The sequence below is a fragment of the Eptatretus burgeri genome, chromosome 2 (assembly GCF_056783735.1).
Source record: "Eptatretus burgeri isolate ZD-2024b chromosome 2, Ebu_testis_v1, whole genome shotgun sequence".
NCBI classification, from domain to species: domain Eukaryota; kingdom Metazoa; phylum Chordata; class Myxini; order Myxiniformes; family Myxinidae; genus Eptatretus; species Eptatretus burgeri.
The window spans coordinates 63,987,456-64,014,048 of NC_140962.1; the positions used below are offsets into that span (position 1 = coordinate 63,987,456).

General features: G+C 43.5%; 1 protein-coding gene across 2 annotated transcripts in view; it reads right to left on the bottom strand.

Annotated features, from left to right (window-relative positions):
- The window catches only part of BRF1 (BRF1 general transcription factor IIIB subunit), a 91,872-nt gene that overhangs the window by 56,920 nt on the left and 8,359 nt on the right, over nucleotides 1-26,593 (bottom strand). For both annotated transcript variants that reach the window (XM_085869545.1, XM_085869544.1), the window contains exons 4-10: nucleotides 22,436-22,467; nucleotides 22,017-22,089; nucleotides 7,268-7,417; nucleotides 6,811-6,904; nucleotides 6,526-6,652; nucleotides 4,394-4,436; nucleotides 1,246-1,338 (exon numbers count right to left, since the gene is read on the bottom strand). In XM_085869545.1, coding sequence (XP_085725671.1) covers nucleotides 1,246-1,338; nucleotides 4,394-4,436; nucleotides 6,526-6,652; nucleotides 6,811-6,904; nucleotides 7,268-7,417; nucleotides 22,017-22,089; nucleotides 22,436-22,467 — 612 coding nt within the window. The remainder of the gene's footprint in view (nucleotides 1-1,245; nucleotides 1,339-4,393; nucleotides 4,437-6,525; nucleotides 6,653-6,810; nucleotides 6,905-7,267; nucleotides 7,418-22,016; nucleotides 22,090-22,435; nucleotides 22,468-26,593) is intronic.

Sequence of the window (26,593 nt, forward strand, 5' to 3'; positions counted from 1 at the left end):
AGTTCAAACCCCGCTCGGCCATTAAATTAATAGCAGGTGGGGTCAACTCAGCCTGTCATCGTTCCGAGGTCAGCAAAATGAGTAACAGCTTGTTGGGATTGAGCCATTCGAGTATCCTGCGTCGGAGTGACGACCCGTCCAGGATTGTGCCCAATAAATAGCCCAGGAGACTGCTTCAGAAGCGTCGACGCTCTGTACAGTGTGTGGTGTGGAAACTGGATTATTATTAATTGAATTTATAATAATGTAAAAATGCAAATTAACTTAGTTTAGTGCTTTGAAAAATAATTTAATAAATATATGCTGAGAAAACGAGGAGAGGGCAGAATGCACACACTCCTCTGAAGTCGTAAACAACCTTCCAAAATCTTATCGATCTGATGACCATCTGAACCAGCAATATCTCCCCCCTACACACTTTCCCAGGGCTATAAGCAAGCCCCAAAACAGACCAATTACCCTTCTATGTTGCAATTTCAAAGTTCACAAAGGTCCATCTATTATCCAGACACACCCTGGTAAAACTGTATATATACACTCAATATCCTTTGTAAAATTAAGTCTTCAGCGTGCAACGATGTCGCAGGCTGGGGTCTTCCTCCTGTATACAGGAGTGTCTTTTATTTTACTGAATAAACAGCTTGTATTGAACGAAAGTTTTTCTGTCTTAAAGTGGCGAGAAAAAGCTTCCACAGTGATCCCACTGGATTTGCATCTGGATGGACGGATGTGCGCATGCGCACACAGTGGGCAGCCTCATAAAGGGGGCACACATCTCACTGAGACACATTTCTCTGTATGCATCTGCTGTGATGATGGTCGAATCTCAAATGACAAAGAGGCCAATGACAGGAAGCATGGTGGGTTCATGTAAAAGCCCAACGTGGTTATTAAAAAACAGAAAAACTAAACAACCAAATAACATTTCATTACAATTCTTTGTGATAATTTTCACAGATAAGTATATCGTACAGCAACAATTTTTTCCATATAAATATGCAACTTCTGTATCGGTAGGCATATAGGAAAGCACATTATCTCTTGTTTTTGCTCGATCTGGCATACTTCTTCCTTTCTTCCCTCAAGCACGAATTCTTAAATGGGAAATAGGATAAACTAAATTATAAGGCAATTCCAACCCTGCCAATCCAAAGGGGGAAAAAATCCAACTATACAAAATGCAATTTGAAATGTAGAAAGAAAACTAAACGATGAAAGTTTACAAACATTCAAACCATCACAGACCTTCTTTCAGCAGTTTTGCGTACAATCCGCGCACCTTCGGTCGTCTGTTCTCCAACTCCATCTCAATCTCATTTTGGAAGCATGTTATTTCATCTGGAATGCAAAAATGAATATTGGATCAGATGTTTGGTTCTACAGAACTTCAATATACAACAAAATAAACATGACATATGAACAAAAGCTTTTCATGCTGCACTCCTCAAAGTTTAATCACAGCAAGAGAACCAGGAAGTGAGAGAGCGTGCATATATAAGCTTGTCGATGCAAGATCGACAGTGATTGGTTAATCAGTTATGATGTCAATGGTAATCTGAGCCCCCATTGCTTAGCCTACAGTCATCAGTATCTCTGGCTCCGATTGACTGGAGTGGAGTACAGGGCAGTGACTCCCCATTCACACCAACAACTTGGAGTGAGGGGGGATGTGACGCCCCCAAGGACGATGACTCACCAGTTGCATGCATACCTTGGACAGCGGTCGGAGCAACAGCTTTGATGTTTCCATGTTCAAAGAGAATGAGAGAACGTACAAATTCCTTTTGATGACAACACAGGGTCCATGGAAAGGATGAAGGCTGCTTCCAACATACGTAGATGTGAAACACTCCGACCTCGGCTCAATATCTGAAACATATCTGCGTCGTACTAGTCTGCACACATGGGGTTGGCAACTAAGTGCCGTGCAATGGCAGAACAAGAAATGGCCGACGGTCCTTGAATGTTCCGACATGCTTGCACTGGTTGTGTCCTAACTCTCAAGCTCTTTTCTCGAATCGCGAGAGAGACATGCTGTTTGATGCAGTCAGCCAACCTTTGGGTTGTACAACCCACGTACCGAGATTCACATCGGCACTTAAACTCATAGATAACATTGCTGATTTGTGAGGTGGGCAGAACATCCTTGTTGACTGACGGAAGCAAACGGCAAGGGGTAAAGATAACTCGAGGTTGTACAGCCAGGTATGTGTGATATCGCGTTTGATTTGTTCTTCAAAGCTTCTTGGTGATCGTTCTTTCCACGGCATCCTGACATGGACTGGACATTTTTCAGGATCAACCTTGCAATAATTTGTCATATTTAAAACTTGTTCACATATCTCTTAATTATGTACTCCGGGTAACCATTCTCATGGTTACGACAATCTCGTATATTCATGATTTTCTCAATTTCAGCAGGAAGATTACAAGTTGAGCAAATCCTCTGAGCCCTGTTCACAAGGATGTTGATAAAGTCAATTTTGTATCTTGTGGAGCTGTAGGAATCCCAACAAGTATACTGCCCAGTGAAAGTAGGCTTCTGGTGGATGGATGTAGTGAAACCATGTGCAGATTTTTTGACCAAAACGTCCAAAAATGGTAAAGTGTTTGAAGATTCCATCTTGCAGGTAAACTTGAGCACTGAAAGGAGAGTATCAAGTCGTGTACTCACCAGTCAACAAGGATGTTCTGTCCACCTCACAAATTGGCAATGTCATCGATGACTTGAAGTGCCGATGTGAAGCTCGGTATGTGGGCCGTACAACCCAAAGGTTGGCTGATTGTCTCAAACAGCATGTCTCTCCGGCGATTCGAGAAAATAACTTGAGAGTTAGGACACAACCAGTGCCAGCATGCAGGAATGTTCAAGGACCGTCGGCCACTTATTGTACTCCAGCCACTGCATGGCACTTAGTTGCCAACCCCATCTGTGCAGACCAGTACAACGCAGATATGTTTCAGATATTGAGCTGAGGTCAGAGTGTTTCACATCTACGTATGTTGGAAGCAACCTTCATCCTTTCCATGGACCCTGTGTTGTGTCATCAAAAGGAATTTGTACATTTTCTCATTCTCTTTCAACATGGAAACATCGATGCTGTTGCTCCGACCGCTATCCAAGGTATGCATGCAAATGGTGAGTAATCCGCCTTGGGGGCGTCGCATCCCCCCTAACTCCAAATCGTTGGTGCAAATGGTGAGTCACCGCCCTGTACTCCGCTCCAGCCAATCGGAGCCAGAGATACTGATGACTGTGGGCTAACCAATGGTGGCTCAGATTACCATTGACATCATAACTGATGAACCAATCAGTGTCAATCTGACATATGCAAGCCTTTATATACATGCTCTCTCACTTCGTGGTCCCTTGCTGCGATTCAACCTTGAGAAGTACAGCATGAAAATCTTTGGTTAATATGTCGTGTTTGTTTTCTTGTATATTGAAAACTAATATGTTCATATTCAATGGCAAAAAAGACCATTTGACCATTTGCCATGAAACTTTCAAAGTTTCCTGGAAACTCTTTAAAACAATGAGCAGACTCTGACTTTGCAGACAAAAGATTGTCCAAAGAGATTAGAGAGATGAGAGAGAGAGAGAGAGAGAGAGAGAGAGAGAGAGAGAGAGAGAGAGAGAGAGAGAGAGAGAGAGAGAGAGAGAGAGAGAGAGAGAGAGAGAGACAGAGGGGTAGAGAGAGGGGGTGAGAGAGAGAGAGACAGAGAGACAGAGAGACAGAGAGATAGAGAGAGCTAGAGAGAGATAGAGAGAGATAGAGAGAGATAGAGAGAGATAGAGAGAGATAGAGAGAGATAGAGAGAGATAGAGAGAGATAGAGAGAGATAGAGAGAGATAGAGAGAGATAGAGAGAGAGAGATTGAGAGAGAGATAGAGAGAGAGAGAGAGAGAGAGAGAGAGAGAGAGAGAGATAGAGAGAGATAGAGAGAGATAGAGAGAGATAGAGAGAGATAGAGAGAGATAGAGAGAGATAGAGAGAGATAGAGAGATAGAGAGAGATAGAGAGAGAGAGAGAGAGAGAGAGAGAGAGAGAGAGAGAGAGAGAGATAGAGAGATAGAGAGATAGAGATAGAGAGAGATAGAGATAGAGAGAGACAGACAGACACAGACATAGACACACACATTCTATTTCTCTGAAAAGCAATTATTAAATATTGTACAAATTTCACCATTACACTCCCATTTCCATCCTCTTCCAAAGCTCTCCAACTCTCTTGGATAAGCAAAAGAACTCCAAATGACATTCCGAAGCAAGAAATTATGTGCTAGTACAGTACTTAGACCAAATTTTATAATGCTCCACATTACTTGTGACAATTTTCAACTTCACTTTTATGGTATGACTAGGGTAAGGGGGGTCATGAGAAGAATCACCTTCATATTCTTCCAGGTCTTCCAGTGAGACATCTATCTCCATCTACAGACACAGTGAGGCACTTGCAAAAGAGTTTAGGCACACTGGTTTGCCACAGGTCTCAGTGATCAATTCATTTCAGTTATTATTAGAGATAAATATATCCATACACTCGAAAGGAATGCGGTTTGCAATGTTACATTTGAAGGTGACGGCATTATTGGTGTCATAAATGAAAATGAAAACAGGTTGAAACCATCACTGTTCTTGCACGTTTGAAAACTTTTCATATGACGTGTAAGCTAAACAGGTTTATCAATTTTGCAGGTTCAAGTACACTTTCATTTTCTTTTCTTATTGCAGGCATATTTAATTTTCTCCTGATATGTTGCAAATAGCCATTGGAGAAATGCAAGAACTGCCTGCGACCGAGCCATGAAAGACAAATACAGTCTCGGATTACTGCATCTAAATGGCCGGTAGACTAGGACAATTCAAAAGGCAAGGTAGGACTGCCAAGTGAAGCGAAGGCTCAATTCTTCACTGCCGGAGGTCCGTAGCCATATATGCTGGAGCTGTTGTGACAAATTTCTGTTTTATGCCAGCTTGAGGAGGTTAGACTACACATTACCCTCCAGTGCTCCATTGGCAAGATGATGAATCATAAAGTATGCTGTCTGTTACAATACATGTTGGCAACTACCATAATGGCAAAAGCCCTTTAAAAATGATATACCTCCTCACCCTGACCCTCCCTCCAAATCAGTCTGATTATGCCAATATTTTAAGACTCAAGAAAAATTGAATCTCATTTTATTCAAACAGGTAGGATGTGGTGTGGGTGACTTGAGCATTTACCGAACCAGACAAATATATTATTTATATACCTTTTCGACTCAAATAAATGTTTTAAATGGTACAACTGCACAAGGGGTCCCTCAACTAGAAAACATTTTAAAATTAAGATGTGCCCAACAAGAATAACACCAATATATGTCATAGTAAGGAGTAAGCAGAGTGAGGTGTTGGGCTTCGTGAGAGAAGCAGAATGTATGAAGTCTTGTTCTGCATACCGTGTGCTATTCTAACTCCTGGCAAACCCTGAATGCGACGATTTCTCGGACTTGAAACTTGGACGGGATTTTCATGTCAGCTCACTGACTTCAACCACCAATTATTTTTGAGGTCAACATAGGCCAAAAGGTCAACAAAAGCTAGATATCTGAGCTTGTTTATCACTTGTACTACACCGATTGTGAGGCTGCTGATAAGCTGGTAATGCACTAATATCACTTCATATAAAGAACTCATGTTAGTATATTTTCATACCTGCCAACCCTACCGATTTAGCCGGTAGACTATCGATTTTCAAGGCTATCTACCGGCTACCAATTTTACATGCTTAATCTACCGGTTTTTAAAATTCAGGGAAATTTTTTTTTTATCCGAGTTACAGAATACGATACTGTACAGTACCTTGCAGTTTACATTTTTCCGTCGTCTATGTGCGCGTGTACACCGTAACACGCGTCTGCTATCGTTAGATCTGATTATCCGCCCTTAGTTTAGTGATAGCAGACGCGCGTAACCGCCTGGTGTCGCTCGCGTCGCATGGTCGAGTGGACAACAACAAAGCCATTTTTCGCGTGGATGCTTTCACAACAATCACAATGGACACGCCTGAAAAAGAAAAAGCCACCTTTGCGGTACGACAATGTTTTCAAGGACGAGTGGACAAAAGAACATTCGTGGATCAAGGCATCGCGGAAAGGTACGAAGCATGCGTTCTGTGAGCTGTGCAGGACTGATATATCTGTCTCACAGCGGCTACGGAGATATTGCCACTCACATTAAAACGAACAAACACGTGAAAAACGCGAACGCTGTCAAAAGCACGCCCTTAATGAAAATGTTTTTTAAATTTTTATTTAAAAAAATTCCCGGGGGGGGGGGCATGCCCCTGCGTCGCGCAAAAATCTACCGATTTTCATTCCAAAAAGGTTGGCAGGTATGTATTTTTTTTTTTTTTGGAGCTGTGTTGACGTAGTGACATAAGCCGATGTATCAAATCCAATAACCTTTTTCATTACAAGTAATGTTGCCAAAATGAGCACTTCTGACAGTGCCTACGACAAGGCAAATGCAGACACACCTGCTGCAACTTGCTCTTCCGCTTGCCATTAATAAATGAGGGTGGGTCACATTCCTTCTCCAGATCGATCCTCATGAATTCATCGATGGTTAGCTGGCTGGTAGGCGTGTCTTCAAATTCCACCAACCTGGTGTAATTGATAAATTACGTTCCGGCGTGATACAACTTAAAAGTTATTTCATTGTTCAGAGAAAAAAAGGCAATACACGCTAGAAGAGAACATACGAGTATAACAGATCACGTAGACAACAGAATTACTCTTCCAGAAAGCGAACAAAAAGCAACCTTTTCCTCAAAGTCGCCTCGCACACTTTCACGACACTGAGAATCTCCTTGACCGTACGTCGAAAATCGTGCATTCGCGCGGCAACCAGCAGAGCTAAGGACATGTACGAAAAGTGCAGGCCATGATACTATCAGCTCATACAGTATAACACTCAAGCATTGCAAAATATGATTTTCTGCATAAAAACAAAGGAAAAAAACTGAGCATAGTCGTGCAAATTTCCAGCTCATACCAAAAAAAAACAAAAGGACATGTTAACGGAATTATGAGATACATGAAAGAGCAAATGCTGCTCCGTAATCAAATGGCTCTGACAGACATATCGGTTTCAATTAGGAAAAAATTATCTGATTGCAATGAGCCAGGAGAAAAATGGTATTTAAGCACTTGAATGACAAAAAAAAAAAAGTGACATAAAAATCCAGAAAGAACTGTGTTGAATGCGCCAATGCAAACCTGCCCCACACAGGCCTGACGGCCTGCGCCCTGTGTGCATCCAGTCACGTTTCATGCGAGCCACAAGTCGCAGCGCAGTCATGGACACCTCATGGGTCTTGTCTCCAAACTCAAGCATGTGTGCGAAACGTGGAATATAAAGGCAAGGGTCTGAAAACAAAATGGCATGGAATGTAATATTGCCATCGTAAAGCACCCCCACCCCTTCATAGAAATGTCATGTTTTCTTGCTCAAACATAATCATAGCTCGCCATTTTGAAAACCAGCACTCCAAGTCACAGTGATCCTCACTCTCGACCAATAAGAGAACATTATATTTTACGAATGTTTCACCAAGTGACTATTGAGCAAAGATAGTAAAAAATATAATCTAAAACGATCTTGGCACACAAAATTTTACATTAGCATGTACAGTAAACGAGGCGAGTAGTGATATTTTTTAAGGCAGAGTGTTAAATATTGATAATCAAGGCAGCGGATGCTGCAACCACTTGTGTATACAATTTGATTTGTGACTGACTCATGTCAGCCAGATATGACATGAACCATTGGTTATATTTGAGGTAAAGCCATTAATAGATTTGGTCATCAACATTTACCAGAAAGAGTGCAGAACCTACGATGATGCCATGAAAAGCCAGATGACGAAATGTCCAATGAATGTTTCAATCAAACACCAAAGAGAAGAGAAAGCATGGCAGAGGACAAAATTCAGCTTGTATGCAGAGATGGAATATATGAGGAAATCAAGAGGGGGAGGCCTGGTTGGTGGACAGCTTACTGTGCAGAACTTAGACAATGCTTGGGAAACATCCATGATCACTGCACATAAAAATGGATTGAAATGTAAACAAAACTATTAAAAAGAGAATAATAGTGTATAATGTAGTGCCTGCCAAAAACCAAAAGGTAGGTTATTCGGTAAAATAATTACCTTGAATGAAACAAACATTGAACATTTTGGCAATGAGCTTGACATGAAAGAGCACTTCTGAGTCACATATGATGTTCCAAACAATGCTAGCATCCAGTAAACAGCTGATTAAGGTCTCATGCATGTCAAATCAGTATGCCAATGCATGACTTCCAGAGTTGTTGTCAATCTAACATATATATATATATATATATATATATATATATATATATATATATATATATATATATATATATATATATATATTAAATATATATATATATATATATATATATATTAAATATATATATATATATATTAAATATATATATATATATATTAAATATATATATATATATATATATATATATATATATATATATATATATATATATATATATATATATATATATATATATATATATATATATATATATATATATATATATATATATATATATATATATATATATATATATATATATATATATATATATATATATATATATCCTGGTGTTGGCGCAGTGGTTAGGGCAGCAGCTTGGGATCCAAAAGGTCCTGAGTTCAAGCCCCGTTGGACCACTGAATTAATACACCAGGGGGTTGACTCAGCCTGTCATCCTTCCGAGGTCGGCGAAATGAGTACCAGTGTACTGGGCCGGTGTACACTCCGGTTAAAATAGGTGTACCATATCCCTGTGTCGAAAGAGGCGACCAGGGTTGTGTCAGGAAGGGCATCCGGCGTAAAACATGTGCCAAATCACTATGCGGATCATACGGATGATCCGCTGTGGCGACCCCGAAAGGGAGCAGCCGAAAGAAGAAGATATATCAATACACACACACACACACACACACACACACACACACACACACACACACACACACACACACACACACACACACACACACACACACACACGGGAGAACAAGTATTTGATACACTGCCGATTTTGCAGGTTTTCCCACTTACAAAGCACGTAGAGGTCTGTAATTTTTATCAGAGGTACACTTCAACTGTGAACGACGGAATCTAAAACAAAAATTCTGAAAATCGCATTGTATGATTTTTAAATAATTAATTTTCATTTTATTGCATGAAATAAGTATTTGATCACCTACCAAGCAGTAAGAATTCCAGCTCTCACAGACCTGTTAGTTTTGTCTTTAAGAAGCCCTCCCATTCTCCACTCATTACCTGCATTAACTGCACCAGTTTGAACTCGTTATCTGCATAAAAGACAGCTGTCCACACTCAATCAATCAGACTCTAACCTCACCAAAATGGGCAAGACCAGAGAGCTGTCTGAGGACATCAGGGACAAAATTGTAGACTTGCACAAGGCTGGGATGGGCTACAGGACAATAGGCAAGCAGCTTCGTGAGAAGGCAACAACTGTTGGCACAATTATTAGAAAATGGAAGAAGTTCAAGATAACAGTCACATTCCCTCAGTCTGGGGCTCCATGCAAGATCTCACCTCGTGGAGCCTCAATGATAATGAGAGGTGAGGGATCAGCCCAGAACTACATGGCAGGACCTGGTCAATGACCTGAAGAGAGCTGGGACCACAGTATCAAAGAAAACCATAATTAACACACTACGCCGTCATGGATTAAAATCCTGCAGCGCACGCAAGGTCCCTCTGCTCAAGCCAGCGCATGTCCAGGCCCGTCTGAAGTTTGCCAATGACCATCTGGATGATCCAGAGGAGGAATGGGAAAAGGTCATGTGGTCTGATGAGACCAAAATAGAGCTTTTTGGTTTAAACTCCACTCGCCGTGTTTGGAGGAAGAAGAAGGATGAGTACAACCCCAAGAACACCATCCCAACCGTGAAGCATGGTGGTGGAAACATCATTCTTTGGGGATGCTTTTCTGCAAAGGGGACAGGACGACTGCACCGTATTGAGGGAAGGATGGATGGGGCCATGTATCGCGAGATCTTGGCCAACAACCTCCTTCCCTCAACAAGAGCATTGAAGATGGGGCGTGGCTGGGTCTTCCAGCATGACAACGACCCGAAACACACAGCCAGGGCAACTAAGGAGTGGCTCCAGAAGAAGCATCTCAAGGTCCTGGAGTGACCGAGCCAGTCTCCAGACCTGAACCCAATGGAAAATCTTTGGGGGGAGCTGAAAGTCTGTGTTGCCCAGCGACAGCCCCAAAACCTGAAGGATCTGGAGAAGATCTGTATGGAAGAGTGGGCCAAAATCCCTGCTGCAGTCTGTGCAAACCTGGTTAAGAACTACAGGAAACGTCTGATCTCTGTAATTGCAAACAAAGGTTTCTGTACCAAATATTAAGTTCTGTTTTTCTGATGTATCAAATACTTATTTCATGCAATAAAATGCAAATTAATTATTTAAAAATCATACAATGTGATTTTCAGGATTTTTGTTGAAGATTCCATCATTCACAGTTGAAGTGTACCTATGATGAAAACTACAGACCTCTACGTGCTTTGTAAGTGGGAAAACCTGCAAAATGGGCAGTGTATCAAATACTTGTTCTCCCCACAGTGTGTGTGTGTGTGTGTGTATGTATGTATGTATGTATGTATGTATGTATGTATGTATATATATATATATATATATATATATATATATATATATATATATATATATATATATATATATATATATATATATATATATATATACATACATACATATAGTTACGGTTCTCGGAAACGCATGCATACACCAGACAGGTGTCCCGAGACAGTAATGCCATTAATATACGTGTAGATAGACCCCCTTCCTTTTGTTTAGTGGGAAGACAAGGGAGTGCGTTGCAATGGGCTAATAGTTAGGTTATCAAATCATTTTCCCCATTATTTCAATCCCACCTTTTCTTTTCTGAGGTAAATCTGCCTTGCTTGCCCCTCGACTCGTTTACCACAGCGTGACGATCAACGGTGCCTTCTGCCTCGCTTCCCCCCCTCGTCTTGTCTCGTCTACCATAACCGTGCACCAACGTCTCCCCGAAACCAGACATGTGCAGCGAGTCATGCAGTAAGGTGGGCAGGCTGCAACAGCGTCTACCCGAAACCAGACATGTGCAGCGAGTCACGCAGTAAGGTGGGCAGGCTGCACCAGCGTCGACCCGAAGCCTGGCCCAGGCTGGCGGGCCATGTGGGGGGTCGGAGCCAATCGGAATGCCCGACTCGGGTGATGACGTTGGATTTGGCATGGCCCCTCCCCCGAGCTCCAGGCTCTATAAAACACAGAGAAATCCTCCGTGTAGGTCGAGAATTGAGAGGTGTGTGTGTTCGGTGTTGGTGTTCTTCACGCGGAGTGTTCCTGCTTCTTGACTCTGCCCATGTCTCGCCTCGACGAACCGCCTCCTGCCTGGTCCCGCCTACTGCTTCACCCTCGCCCTTTGGGCTCCTCCCTTCTCCACTCAAGCTCCTCCTTCGGAACTCGATCTCCACACGTGCGGCTATGGCCAGAACAACGTGACTGTTGTCAGGTACCACACCATGGAGCATCCCTCCCCCCGAAACGCCCAGGTACCGAAAGATATAACCTCAACACCCCTCCCTCCCTGGTTGCAAAAGTCCCTTTTCATTGGGGTTTCTGTGTGTGTGTGTGTGTGTGTGTGTGTGTGTGTGTGTGTGTGTGTGTGTGTGTGTGTGTGTGTGTGTGTGTGTGTGTGTGTGTGTGTGTGTGTGTGTGTGTGTGTGTCTGAGTGTGCTGGCACCTGTCTGTTAAGTAAGCCTGGACAAGATCCTTATTGTTGTTACTGATAATAATTTCGCGTCAAGTCTGCACTGTGTCTGCTTAGTAAGTTGCTTGCATTATTGTTGCACCCTTCACCTCTCTCCTCTTTCGATTGCGTTACATACCCAATAAATCTTTGTTGTGCCAGATGCTTTTCCTCGCTTGCTGAAAATAAATAATCATCATTAGAAATGTTCCCAGCTCGCCTTTGTCTTTTCTCTCAATGGTCCAGCATGGTTCGAATCCAAGTATAGTCGGGTCTTTATTCCCAACGGTATGTTCCTTTTAGCTGGTATGTTCTTTGGAGTGTCGCTCGGCTGCATCCGATCCGGTAGAGTATTCCGGTTCGGACAAGGCGTACCGAGGGCATGGTTCCCCGGTGGTTAAACCGCGTTGTTAATTAGGTAACCCGATTAACCCATAGGCGGGAGGACACTAGGTCACGCAGTTGAGTTATTGGCGTCCACGGTCGGTTAAGCGACCCACCGCGTCACAGAATTATCCGTGAGCGACGGCCTACAATTCAGGGGAGTCGTGTGGGAATCGACTTCCCCCACCAAGACGTCTTCTCACCCGACCCCGCCGGCCCACAACAATATATATATATATATATATATATATATATATATATATATATATATATATATATATATATATATATATATATATATATATATATATATATATATATATATATTAGTATATACCACCTGTCATTTCGCTGATGGGAATACCAAGACAGGGGAGAGGAGAGAAAAAGGGGGGAAGAGAGAGAAAAAGGGGGGAAGACAGAGAAAAAGGGGGAAGAGAGAGAAAAAGGGGGAAGAGAGAGAAAAAGGGGGGAAGAGAGAGAGAAAAAGGGGGGAAGAGAGAGAAAAAGGGGGGGAAGAGAGAGAAAAAGGGGGGAAGAGAGAGAAAAAGGGGGAAGAGAGAGAAAAAGGGGGGAAGAGAGAGAAAAAGGGGGGAAGAGAGAGAAAAAGGGGGGAAGAGAGAGAGAAAAGGGGGGGTAAGAGAGAGAAAAAGGGGGAAGAGAGAGAAAAAGGGGGTAAGAGAGAGAAAAAGGGGGGTAAGAGAGAGAAAAAGGGGGGAAGAGAGAGAAAAAGGGGGGGAAGAGAGAGAAAAAGGGGGAAGAGAGAGAAAAAGGGGGGAAGAGAGAGAAAAGGGGGGAAGAGAGAGAGAAAGGGGGGGAAGAGAGAGAAAGGGGGGAAGAGAGAGAAAAAGGGGGGAAAGAGAGAGAAAGGGGGGAAAGAGAGAGAAAGGGAGGAAGAGAGAGAAAGGGGGAAGAGAGAGAAAGGGGGAAATAGAGAGAAAGGGGGAAAGAGAGAGAAAGGGGGGAAAGAGAGAAAGGGGGAAAGAGAGAAAGGGGGGAAAGAGAGAGAAAGGGGGGAAAGAGAGAGAAAGGGGGGAAAGAGAGAGAAAGGGGGGAAAGAGAGAGAAAGGGGGAAAGAGAGAGAAAGGGGGAAAGAGAGAGAAAGGGGGGAAAGAGAGAGAAAGGGGGGAAAGAGAGAGAAAGGGGGAAAGAGAGAGAAAGGGGGAAAGAGAGAGAAAGGGGGAGAGAGAGAAAGGGGGAAAGAGAGAAAGGGGGAAAGAGAGAAAGGGGGGAGAGAGAAAGGGGGGAAAGAGAGAGAAAGGGGGGAAAGAGAGAGAAAGGGGGAAAGAGAGAGAAAGGGGGGAAAGAGAGAGAAAGGGGGGAAAGAGAGAGAAAGGGGGAAAGAGAGAGAAAGGGGGAAAGAGAGAGAAAGGGGGGGAAAGAGAGAGAAAGGGGGGAAAGAGAGAGAAAGGGGGGGAAAGAGAGAGAAAGGGGGGAAAGAGAGAGAAAGGGGGAAAGAGAGACAAAGGGGGAGAGAGAGAAAGGGGGGAAGAGAGAGAAAGGGGGGGGGGAAAGAGAGAGAAAGAGAGAAAGAGAGAGAAAGAGAAAGAGAAAAAGAAAAAGAGAGAGGTGTGGGAGAAGAGTGCCTCACTTTCTTAGGAAGGGGGGTGGGGAGGGAACAATGAGGGGACAGAGAGAGAGGAGGGAGGGAGAAATAGAGATTATAGATGAAAGCAGATCACACAAGAAGGGGAAACAATGTGATCTCGTGTAAAAAATAATAATAATAATAACAATAATTCCACATGAGATGACACCAAAGCACTGCACGACACGACACCACGGGGCCTGCAGACGGGTGGGCCCTGAACTTTGCACTTTGATCTATCGACCAGTTATTACAAAGGAGAACAGCATGTATATTTTGTTGTGTTTAGTACTTTTGCCCATGAATTAACACACTACCCATGTACCGTAACGAACTAATATCGAAGAATCCCAATCAAAGTTGAGCAACAAAGTCATGACAAATAAAGCAAATGGAAGGTAAGAGAAATGGTGAAACAGGGGTGTTCCATTACCAAGTAGCTTGTAGAGCGGGAGAGATGTCAAGTGGCTGAAGCACTCAATGAAGCACTCAAATGAAACGGTTGGTAAGGAACAACTGACTTTACTTGCAAGTAATAGCAAGATTATTGGCAATGGGACACACCCCAGCACCTTAATCAACATAAAAACAAAAACTGGCATAAACTCGGGAGAAGGAGGGATCATAGCCTTGCTTAAAGTAAATACGCTAAGTTATAACAATTACTAATTTGTTTAAATTTTCAGATTTCATTCCAGATTGACACTTAAGTAGTCCACAATCTCTGATTTTCAAAACTAAAGACAGACTGATTACTGTACATAGATGAATTCATCTGTGAAAGGCAATCATGGAAAAATCACATCAGTGTGTTCTGGTTGAGAGGGTAGATTGAAGAATTTCATAGGAAAGATGGGATTGTATAGAGTTGCTTGGTTCATGGACATGTGGTAGACGTCTCAATGTGAATTTAGTAGGGAAACTGTGAGCTTGAGTGTTGCTTCTCACCACACGTGGATTGGGGGGGGGGGGTTAAGGTGTGTTAATTAGGTAGGGTCAAAAACTAATTTGTCCCAGTGTGTGATTACCCCCTGTGACCTTTTCCTACATTTTTGCATTTCAAGCCAGCAATAACAGGAATCACATCCTTAAAATAAAATAAAAAAACAAGCGAGCCAAACGTGCCGAGCAGGCAAAATCCCCGCCTTTCCGATTTCGTGCCAACAAGCCACGCATGGAGGTGGATGATTAATGGGCATGATGTCAGAAGCGAGGAGGAAGTGGAGATGGTTTTGTTTGGTTGACTTTTGGGTGTGACGAACGCAGTCGAGAGTGTGACGTAACTGAGGAGATGGCGGTTGGAAGAGCAGGGCATTATGGTTGCTTCTCACAGGACGAAGAAGACTGCACGATTCTCATGTTCGTGCTGTGTGAATTTACCCACGTGCTGGAGCAAGACGCCAGCCATTGACTGTTCATCTGAGCTGTGAAATGTGTACGTTTCTGAGGAGGCAAGGAGAGCATTTCTCATGGCCTGATCACGGGGTCTCAGAAATCATCTCGTCGTGTGGGCCATCATTGTGAACAGACCGGGTGCGAAAGAGGAACGTTCGGCATATCCACTCATGAGAAGAAGCTACACCGCAGTTCGTTAGCCCTTATGACGAGTACCGTCTTCAAATTGCCTCCTGTGTGTTTCCCGCCATGAGAGGCGATGCGATTCGATCGTCAAGTTCTAAAAGATCACTTCTGGACCCGAAGCTAAATGTCGGGAGAAAGGGAGGCCTTTTCTTTCATATATTCTGTTCCCCTTGTCCGTTTTTGTGTCCGAGTGCGGAAGGGCCTCAAATAGGAAATTAGATTTCGTTTACCTCACATTGTGTTTTTATGATAACACCTTGAATTATTACTATTGTAAATATTTGATTTTCATTAAAAACACATATTTATTGAAGTTGCTTGTATCTGTTGTAGTTTCGAGTATAAAGCCCTTGTGCTGGCGTCCTGGTGAACGCCTCTGGTACGTCCTAATTGTTAACCGTCCCGCACACGCTATTAATCTCCGAGGATCACGTGTTCGCCTCCAAGAAAACTGCTCGGTGATCCGGCCTGGTCGGTGTTAACCGCCGGTCCACGACAATTGGGTCGGGGGAATTAACCTTAACCACCAGATCCATGACAATATAATGCATGAAACTGCCCCAAACTCATAATTTGAAAACTACAGCATCTACAAAAGAGATGTATGTATACAGCGATTCATAGGTAAGAAGATCAGTCATTCAATGACATGAGTTCGAAAAGTGAAAAAAATCTCAGGCAGAGCAGGCGGGAGGGGCGAGGCTGGAGAGGAGATCCTGGAAGACAAAGACCACTGACCTGCCTGCGGTGAGAGAGTGAGAGACCCAAAGACTCAGCCTCATCACAGGAGACAACAATGATCCTAAATGCCTTGGTTTCGACAGCGTGAAGCCGAGAAAGTTAAAAGGCGGGAGCACCAGCCCAAAGGGGAGAGCATTACTCCATCAGGTTGCGGACGAAAGCGTTGTATGTGGTCAGTAGATCAGGTGTACCAAGGAAGGACTTTGCACGATGGAGGATGCCCAGTTGGCGACTGGCTTTGGAGACCAGGTTGGAAATGTGGCTTTCCCAGGAAATATCATGGCAGATAGTGAGACTCAGAAGCTTGAATGAAAGGACTTCTTCCAGAGGATTGTTGAGAAAGTAAATGGGTTTCCAAACGGTCCTTTCGGAGAGACGTAGTGTGAGATTCATGCACTCCCTCGGAGTTCCTTTAGTACGCATGCAAAAGGTTTGGGCTGCTTGGTTTCATGGTTTTGGAGTTATGGAGTAATGGAGGGGAAACGCACGCACGCACGCACGCGCGCACACAGATCAAAGGTTATAAAATAAATATTTACATTCAACTGTGTTGCTAGACAATGCTAAGATGCAGAGTTTATGATTCTAAATTGAAGACAAACATTGAGTGAGGGGATCTGGAACATATAAACCAAAGTGGAAAAATTGACCATTAATCGTCATATTCTTGTAGCTGCTCACATGCTGCAAACAGTTAACACACGGAGCCCAATTTGTGTGATCATTATGTTAAAGTTAGCATCTCCACTTATGATACACTGAAATTAGATGAGTAATGAACGTGTCATAGGCTGAGATCCCCCGCAGCAGCTAACCAACATACAGTGGTCCCCAGTCAGTTACCTCATTAATGTACGTTCAGATAGTCCCCACCTTCTTGTGCAGTGGGTCGAACGGGACAGTACGTTGTGTAAATCTCATAGCAAGGTCTGATTAAATCTCTGAACCTCATTCCTATTCTTTTTATCTATTCCTGAGGTAAATCCAAGCAAGGGGTCCTCGCATGAGCCGGCAGGCACTCCGCTCGGACACCCATCGGTAAAAACCACAGCCGCGCCCTTCGTGTAAGAATGTGTCCTCACAGAAGACCAAGGGCAGCAGTAGAAGCCAACAATAAACGCCAGCACTGCATGGAGCACGTGCAGCATGATGACCCCCCACTGTTCAGGTAATTAGAGGCGTAACCAACACACCAAATGCAAACAACATACAGTATTGCACGTGGCATACTCTTCTTCAATCCGAATCGAGATCTCATAATTATATCCAATCATTTCCCTCGATTCCCTGACACAGATCAGAGCTGGCACCATGCACATGACACTGCCTTTGATAAATGGCCACGTGTAAGGGGCATGCTCGATGGCGGGTGGATCCGCACGCTGACCACGTGTACAATGGCGGACTCGCGCACAGCTCGAGATACTATATCATCGTCCGGAATGGGGCACGAATAACAAATCTTTGGTCGGGTTTGCGCATGAGGTTACAATAACATCTTACTGTGGGTCGTCGCTCACCACGACGGCCACAAATGTCTCCCGCGGATGGCAGACATCCTCTTGCACCTCCGCCTCGATGCAGTTGCTACCAGGCAGAGGCATGCTGTGCGGCCGGATCGCTCGGGCCGCATGGCACACCACGGAGTAGGCACATTGACCAGCGCCAACCGCGTGTCGCCGAGGCACGGCACGGAGTTCGGTGCAAGGTGATTCATATCACGGGGTTCGGTGCAAGGTGATTCATATCATGGGGTTCGGTGCAAGGTGATTCATATCACGGGGCTCGGTGCAAGGCGATTCATATCACGGGGTTCGGTGCAAGGCGATTCATATCACGGGGTTCGGTGCAAGGCGATTCATATCACGGGGTTCGGTGCAAGGCCATTCATGTCACGGGGTCCGGTGCAAGGCGATTCATGTCACGGGGTCCGTTGCAAGGCGATTCATGTCACGGGGTCCGTTGCAAGGCGATTCATGTCATGGGGTTCGGTGCAAGGCAATTCATGTCACGGGGTTTGGTGCAAGGCGATTCATGTCACGGGGTTCGGTCCAAGGCGATTCATATCACGGGGTTCGGTGGAAGGAGATTCATGTCACGGGGTTCGGTCCAAGGCGATTCATGTCACGGGGTTTGGTGCAAGGCGATTCATGTCACGGGGTTCGGTCCAAGGCGATTCATATCACGGGGTTCGGTGCAAGGAGATTCATATCACCGGGTTCGGTGCAAGGCGATTCATGTCAAGGGGTTCGGTGCAAGGCGATTCATATCACGGGGTTCCATGCAAGGCGATTCATGTCACGGGGTTCGGTGCAAGGCGATTCATGTCACAGGGTTCGGTGTAAGGCGATTCATGTCACGGGGTTCGGTCCAAGGCGATTCATATCACGGGGTTCCGTGCAAGGCGATTCATATCACGGAGTTCGGTGCAAGGAGATTCATATCATGGGGTTCCGGGCAAGGCGATTCATGTCACAGGGTTCGGTGCATGGCGATTCATGTCACGGGGTTCAGTGCAAGGCGAGTCATGTCACGGGATTCGGTGCAAGGCGATTCATGTTACGGGGTTTGGTGCAAGGCAATTCATATCACGGGGTTCGGTGCAAGGCAATTCATAGCATGGGATTCGGAGTGAGACAATTCCGCAGCTTGGAACCATCTGGCCGGAAGTAAAGTGGAGCAGCTTTCGGTCATGGCGGCCAGCCGATGTGCTGGTCGGGGCCCAATCAGAGCACCCGATTCGGATGATGACACATCGCTTCGGGTCACTCCGCCCGCACCACGGGATCTATAAAAGGACGGGCCACGGAGCCGCAAGAGTGTATCGTTCCTGCTCGTCGTTCCTGTCTTCATTCCTGTCGGCTCGTTCTGTCTGGCTTGGGATCGACAACCTTCACATTCGCCTGCTGGCTCCACCCTTCTTTACCAATTCACCTGCTGACTCCATCCTTCTTTACCAGTTCACCTGCTGACTCCATCCTTCTTTACCAATTCACCTGCTGACTCTGTCCTTCTTTATCAATTCACCTGCTGACTCTGCCCTTCTTCACCACCTCACCACCCTTCTCCGCCGACTTGCTTCAGAATCCGCCTCCGTCCACCCATTGGCTTCTGACTCCACCCAAGTCCTTCCGTTCTGCCCGACGGTAGCGTTTCATTCTCTGGACCGACGCAAGCTGCAAGAGTGCCACAAAGCAAGAGCCGACGCGCCAGCTGTCACGGAGGTATCGCCCAGCGGAGCATTCCCCCAAAATCGTATTGCTGGCACGGTCGGGCAATCGTGCAAGGTATTGAGAGACTGTTAGCCTCATCTTCTCTCCCTTTTCTCTTCATCAACTCCTCTTCGTGTGTGTGTGTGTGTGTGTGTGTGTGTGTGTGTGTGTGTGTGTGTGTGTGTGTGTGTGTGTGTGTGTGTGTGTGTGTGTGTGTGTGTGTGTGTGTGTGTGTCTGTCCTAGATTAAGTCACATTGAGGAAGATGGTCGGGATAATCCTGCTCTGTGTCCACTTTTGTAAGTTGTTGTCTTTTGCCGCACCCCACGAATTCCTTGCTATCAGCTGCTGCACATAAAATAAAATCCCATTCACTGTGTCACATACTTTTCCTCGCTTTGGTGTAAATAAATACACTGTATGGAAATGTTCCCAGCTCGTTTTTGAGTTTTCTTTCATTGGTCCAGCGCTGCCAGCACACTAGTTTAGCTGGAATGCTATTCCCAACAATCTATTTCTGAGGCAGTACGTGCATGGCAGTTCCGCTCAGCTGCATCTGATCTGGAAAGGTGATCCGGTTTAAGCAAGTAACTATCGAGGGTGTGTTTCCCGGTAATTAGATCACGTGACCTTTAGGTATATGGTATTAGACGGAGGACCCCAAGTCACGTGGTCGAGTTATTGGCATTCGCAGTTGACTAGCGACCCGCCACGTTACAAAATTGTTCGTCTGCGATTCCGGTGAATCTGGTGGGAACCCAAGGTAGTTCACCACTCGTGGTCTTCGCCCCCGACTCCGGCTCCGCAACAATATATATATATATATATATATATATATATATATATATATATATATATATATATATATATATATATACATATACATACATACATACATATACATACATACATACATATACATACATACATACATACATACATATATATGGTGTCCCAAGAGGTTGAGCTACGAAGTCCACTGTATTATGCATATCGGCAACACTGCATAGCCATTGTATTACGGAAGGCTCTATCTAATAAATTAACAACACTTGTAACTTATTTCTGAATATACCACGACGTTACATCTGGGAGGTCATTACGACATTATATCTCGCTCTCGGCTTGGTCTTTAAGGCGGTGTATCATTCAAGATTCAATCACAACTGCATTTTGCAACTTGAAAATAAAAAAACAATGTAACTAACATCTGATCCCTGAGAACATAAAACATATTAATGTCATTTTTTTGGTGACTAAGTGTGCATATTACTAAAATCAAAGCTGGGTTGTTAATAATAAACAAAATGCTTCTGGAATAAAATTTTTAGCAAATATTGACTTTCAATAAGCTGTATTACTGTACTCTAACATCAATAGTAATCATGTTGTTCAACTACCATCGGTGGGAAAGTGTAAAAAAACAATTTCTAGAGTGTTGAAAGTTCCCAAGAGCACAGTGAGATCCATCATTAGGAAATGGAAAGAATATGGAACTACCCAGACTTTTCTTAGAGATGGCCGTCAGACGAAACTGAGCAACTGGGCAAGATGGACCTTGGTGAGGGAGGTGACCAAGAACCCAATGATCACTCTGACAGAACTACAGAGCTCCTTGGCTGAGATGGGAGAACCTGCTGGAAGGACAACAATCTCTGTAGCACTTCACAAATCTCGGCTTTATCGGAGAGTGGCCAGACAGAAGCCACTCCTGAGAAAAAGGCATATGATAGCATGCCAGGAGTTTGCAAAAAGACACATGAAAGACTCTTGACAGCATGAGGGAAAAGAATCTGTGGTCTGATGAGACGAAAATTGAACTCGTTGATCTGAATGCAAAGCGCTACGTCTGAAGGAAACCGAGCACAGCTCATCACTCATCTAACACCTTCCCTTCCATGAAGCATGGTGGTGGCAGCATCATGCTATGGGGATGTTTTCAGCAGCAGGGACTGGAAGACTTGCAAGGATTGAGGGAACAATAAATGGAGCTAAATACAGGGAAATCCTTCAGGAGAACAGACTTCAGAGTGCAAAAGACCTCAAACTGCGGTGAAGATTTATGTTCCAACAGGCCAATGACCCCAAGCATACAGCGATTGCAACACTGGAATGGCTTCACAACAAGAACGTGAAAGTCCTTGGTGGTCCAGCCAAAGCCTAGACTTGAATCTCATTTGAGAATCTGTGAAAAGACTTGAAGATTGCTGTTCTCCAAAGCTCCCCATCCAACTTGACAGAGCTTGAGCAAATCTGCAAAGAAGAATGGGAGAAAATCCCCAAATCCATATGTGCAAAGCTGATACAGACATACTCAAGTAGACTCGAAGCTGGAATCACCGTCAAAAGTGCTTCGACAAAGTATTGACTCACAACATTTTCTTTAAACAAATTAGTCACAATATAACGTCGCTGGACAAGCAAACACAACGTTGCTTGACTAGCCACCACAAAGTGACACGACAAACGACGTCGCAAGACGAGGAAAGGCATTGTCACTAGACAAGCAACCGCAACTTCGCAAAGCAAGCAACCACAACATCGCAAGGCAAGCAATTAACAGGTGATATGCAAAAGCAGCCTGGTCTACTTTGTATTTTTGTTTGATATATATTCATACCGATAGCTGGTGCGTTGATGCATAATTGCCTCGCAAGTATGAGGAAAGTTTTCCCAAGAACGTATACATTTACCTGCAAAGAAAATAACAAAAAGAAAAAAAAAATAATTGATAGCTATTTACCAATACAGTATTACTAATGTGAAAAATCTAATTATTAACAATTATCAAACAAGCTGAGAGAAAGTTGTATATATCCATTGTATTACGGAAGGCTCTTTCCAATTAAATTAACAATATCTGTGACTTCTTTCTGAACGAAGTTTCCCAGTTTGGAAAAATCTCATCTTGTGAATGGCATTACATGAACCATGTACCATACTAAATTGCTCAAACAGAGCAGCAGGCCATATTAACAAAATCAATTTCATCAGAATAAAAAAACAAGAAAGCTTTTTTCACAAATTTGTAAAACTCACTTGCAAGAGATCGCTGAAATCGAGCAGCATGTCTGAAATATAAAGTTAAAGTCATCTTTGAAAGAAAGGCTAAAGAAAGAAGTTGGTGGTCGTTCGTCTCGTGTTTCCATCTGAGCACTTGTCTCATGCTGCTGAGAACCGAAGTTTAAATGCCATTTCCTGTGTTGATTTGTCCATTATCTTCTGACATCATTATAATTCACTTAAAAAGCACAATTCAAGTATTTTAATATCCTGGACATAAAATATATGCAATGGATAACTTGGGACACTTCGCATATCAAAACATTGAAGAAAATAAATAGAAATACAGCAAAATCTTCCTTTGCAGAACACCCAGCATCTGATGTGAAAACATTCCAATGAAAAGTTTGAATGACTGATGATGATCACTTTCTAACTACTTGATAGTATGGATTCTACATGAGCAATACAGCAAAGCCAAGAGTCAATTAAAGTCTTTATGATCAGCATATGCATTGGTCATTGAATTATGTTAGAAAGGTCAACTTGTACACGTTTGTATAAAGCCTGAGTTTCATCAGCGAACATTGCAGTTTTAAAGAGATCAAATAGATGCCTGTTATGTAATAAGAGTTGCATGGTCTAGCAGGATAGCCGAGCATTATGCTAACTCACCTGAGCTGTTCAGCCTGGATTTGAATCATCTTGACTCAGCTATAAACTGCCATCCTGGTGTTTCGCAAACAATGCGAGGCATATTGTAACTCATATGTATACGGGAAAATTGAAGGCTTGTATTGCAAATGGAGACGATGCTATAAGTACAAATGAAACCAAACATGCAACGCAAAGCACAACTGGAAATTTCCTTTCAGATTTTAGAGAGCCCAAAAACCAAGAGGGACCCCTGGTTGGAAAAGCAAAACAAGAAGGGAAAATATTTACTCAGGATGGGGATGCTGCAGATTATGAGCCCACTGGAAAATAAAGAGGAGGTGACTGTGAAGGGCTTCAGGAAGCTTTGCAGACAAATAAGCATTCCAAATGGTACCAACAATGCAAACTAGCGACCATGTTAAAGCCTCCCTGAATCCCGGGCTTTGTGCGGGCCCAGATGCGAAATGGCAGAAAAGGAGATCACGAGATATGTCCCGATGATTAGGTGGCCTTCCAGGACACTACACCCAGGTTCAGGGATATGGGAACACCAACTGCACAGAACCCCACAGCAGTCAGTGCAGCACCAGGAAGACAATCTTTAAATCAGAGAGAACCCCAAAACATCACAACCCAAACCATCCCACACCCAATCTAGTAGCCTGCCCAAAAAGCTTGTACCAGAACAAATTTCTGCTAAAGGCTCTGAAGGGACAGGTGGTGGTACTACACCAGGTGGATGTGGAGAGCCTACGACCTTAAAACTTGATGAACTGCCTCCAATGTCAAGCTCGGTCAAACGGCACGTACGAGAACATTGGTGACTGTGCGGGTATCACACTTGCAAAACAAAAACAAGATGCAAATGCAAGACATTAGGAGTGACATGCCTTATTTTCTGTAAGTGTGAAAAACCACTGAATAGATGTCTCCACCACGACTACTACAGCTACTACTACTACTACTACTACTCATCTGCATTCCCAGCTGAGGGGCACAGTGACCCCTTTGGGGGTTGACTCTTTTGCACTTTGTTCCCTTGAATGTGAAGAGGGAATGAATGTGAAGTGAAGGCAATAATTTTGTAACTTTTTTTGACCATGGTGTCGATGATTGCTCGTATGCTGTTTGCAAAGGACACCGTGGGATCTTTAACATCCAGCAACAAATTCTAGCAGATGAGTCACCCAGTTTAATGTCCAATCGAGGAAACACCTGCCTGTGAAACACCAGGATGACAGTTTAAAGCTGGGATGGGATTCAAACCCAGGCTAGACAGCTGAGGCGAGTGTGTGTACCTCTAAGCCATCCTGCCAGCCCAATATATATTGCCGAGTATAGTAATGTCCACCATTCTTGGAATATTAGAGTGATGCAACGATATTGAAGAAATTCACTTATCTGAAAATATACCAAACTGTACGCTGGATATGTTGAATGTAGATAGACATCAATATGCATTTCTTGTTATCAAATGGTACAGTATTTTATAAATTAAAGTGTGATTATTTTAAATTTATTTTGTCTTCATTATATTGAAAACTAGAAAAGAAGACACGTCACTTCACCAATTGAGAAAAAAACGGAATCTTTGCGTAATTGAGCAAAAACGGTCGTTGTCGTTTGTATACTCTTTCCATGAACTTTTAGATCTTTTTCTCTTGCTTCGAAAAGTAATACTAGATGTAACTGGAGGGGAAGCACTCGAGAGAGTGCAAAACCTCTGCCGCCAATACTGCTGGGTCACTCAAGTGAACCTTATATCTTAGGGCCCTGCCACACCTTGACGTTTTAGCCAGCAATGGCAACGTATAAAAATGTATGTAAAACGCTGGCGTACGCTGAAATTTTGATGTTTTTTTTTTTTTAAAGTTTTTGGCATATTCATAACGTGTTGATCGTTTGCATCACATATTAGTAACGGGCACAGAATGTTTCGTTGTGTTATACATAACTTTTACCAACGAATGTTTACGTTGTGGTCGGCGTTCAAAACCTATGACAAAGAAGAGTTTAACTTACCCTTTGCGTGCTATACGTATCGCCGGCGAACTCGTGGCGTAGCCAGTTAAGAACTTGCCGGACGCCGATTGAAATCAAAACTGCCTGAGAATTTGAAGTGTCAACATTGCAGTCACACCTTGACGATTTTGCCAGCGTATGCCATTCTATGAAAAATGTGTTTACAACGCTAGGCACACGTCAGATACGCTACAGTTAAGTTGTGTATACGTTTAGAGTATGCTGGAAATCATTGAAGTACGCTGGCATATTACCTAGTCCATTTGGTACGTCTTGAAATTTCAAGCATGCTGAAAATTTTAAGACGTACTCGACGTAAGGCTCACACGTTTCGCATGCGTTGGCATCTGTTCCTAGCACGTTCCGCGATCGTTTAAACATGGCGAACACACGTTACTTGTAGGTTACTCATAAGTCGAAGCACGTCAAGGTAATGGCCAACATACTTGAAACCAAATTTCTAACCGATGAGTAACGTGCTTTGAACAAATGAGTGGCGTCAGCTTAGCCTATGTTTAACGTGCTTGGAAACTATGAGTAACGTGCATTGAAACTATGTATAACTGGCCTTGAACCAATGACTGGCATGCTATGAACGTAAGAGTAACGTGCGTTTTCCCTATGAGTAGCATTTTTGAACCTAAGTAAAACGTTCTTATAACCTTTGAGTAACATGCTATGAACCTATTTGTAACGTATGTAAAACGCACATTGTCGTATGTAGATGAATTAAATTGACGTCTTCCGGACAACCATAGAACTTACTGAAAGTGTTTCTAACTTACATCTACCGTGTACTGGCGTATTGGCAGCGTTTCGGGGAATTGGTATATACAAATGGGCTTCACAATAAAAACCCATCATTGTTCCAGACTCCATGATGAGTGGATGTGAACGCCGGTAGTATCAATAGTAGCAGTCCTATTACTAGTAGTAGGTGTGCGTGACAGTAATAATAGTAGTAGTAGTAGTAGTGGTGGTCGTAGCATTGGTAGTAGCTGTATGTCTATGTCAGTAGTAGTATGTGCACGTGATGTGGAGGCTGTGGGGGATGATGGATCTTCGTTGCGTCAACGAATAGGAGAATACCTTGCACCATTGTTCGATGTTCTGAAAGGGCTAATTTTTTTTCCTCATTCCGAAGATGAAATATTTCTTTGTTTTACTATTGAAATTATTAAAAAAGACTTTGACAAATACATCATGTACTAGTCATGAACACAGAACGCTTCGATAACTTATAGATTAGTTATACCAACGATTGCTTATCGTGTTTAGGCGTCCACAGCCTATGCCCAACGATAGTCGAGCGCATGCATAACGTGGGAGCGCATCGTTTACGATTACGTGACGTTTGCTATCCATTGACTGCCACTAAACTATTTTAATAAACGGCTGTCACTCGCCTATTGTTTTTTGACGCTGGTGCAAGGCAATTCAAATCGTTTCCATTGAACGAGTTAACTTGCTGTCACTCGCCTATTGTTTTTGGACGCTGGTGCTCGGCAATTGAAA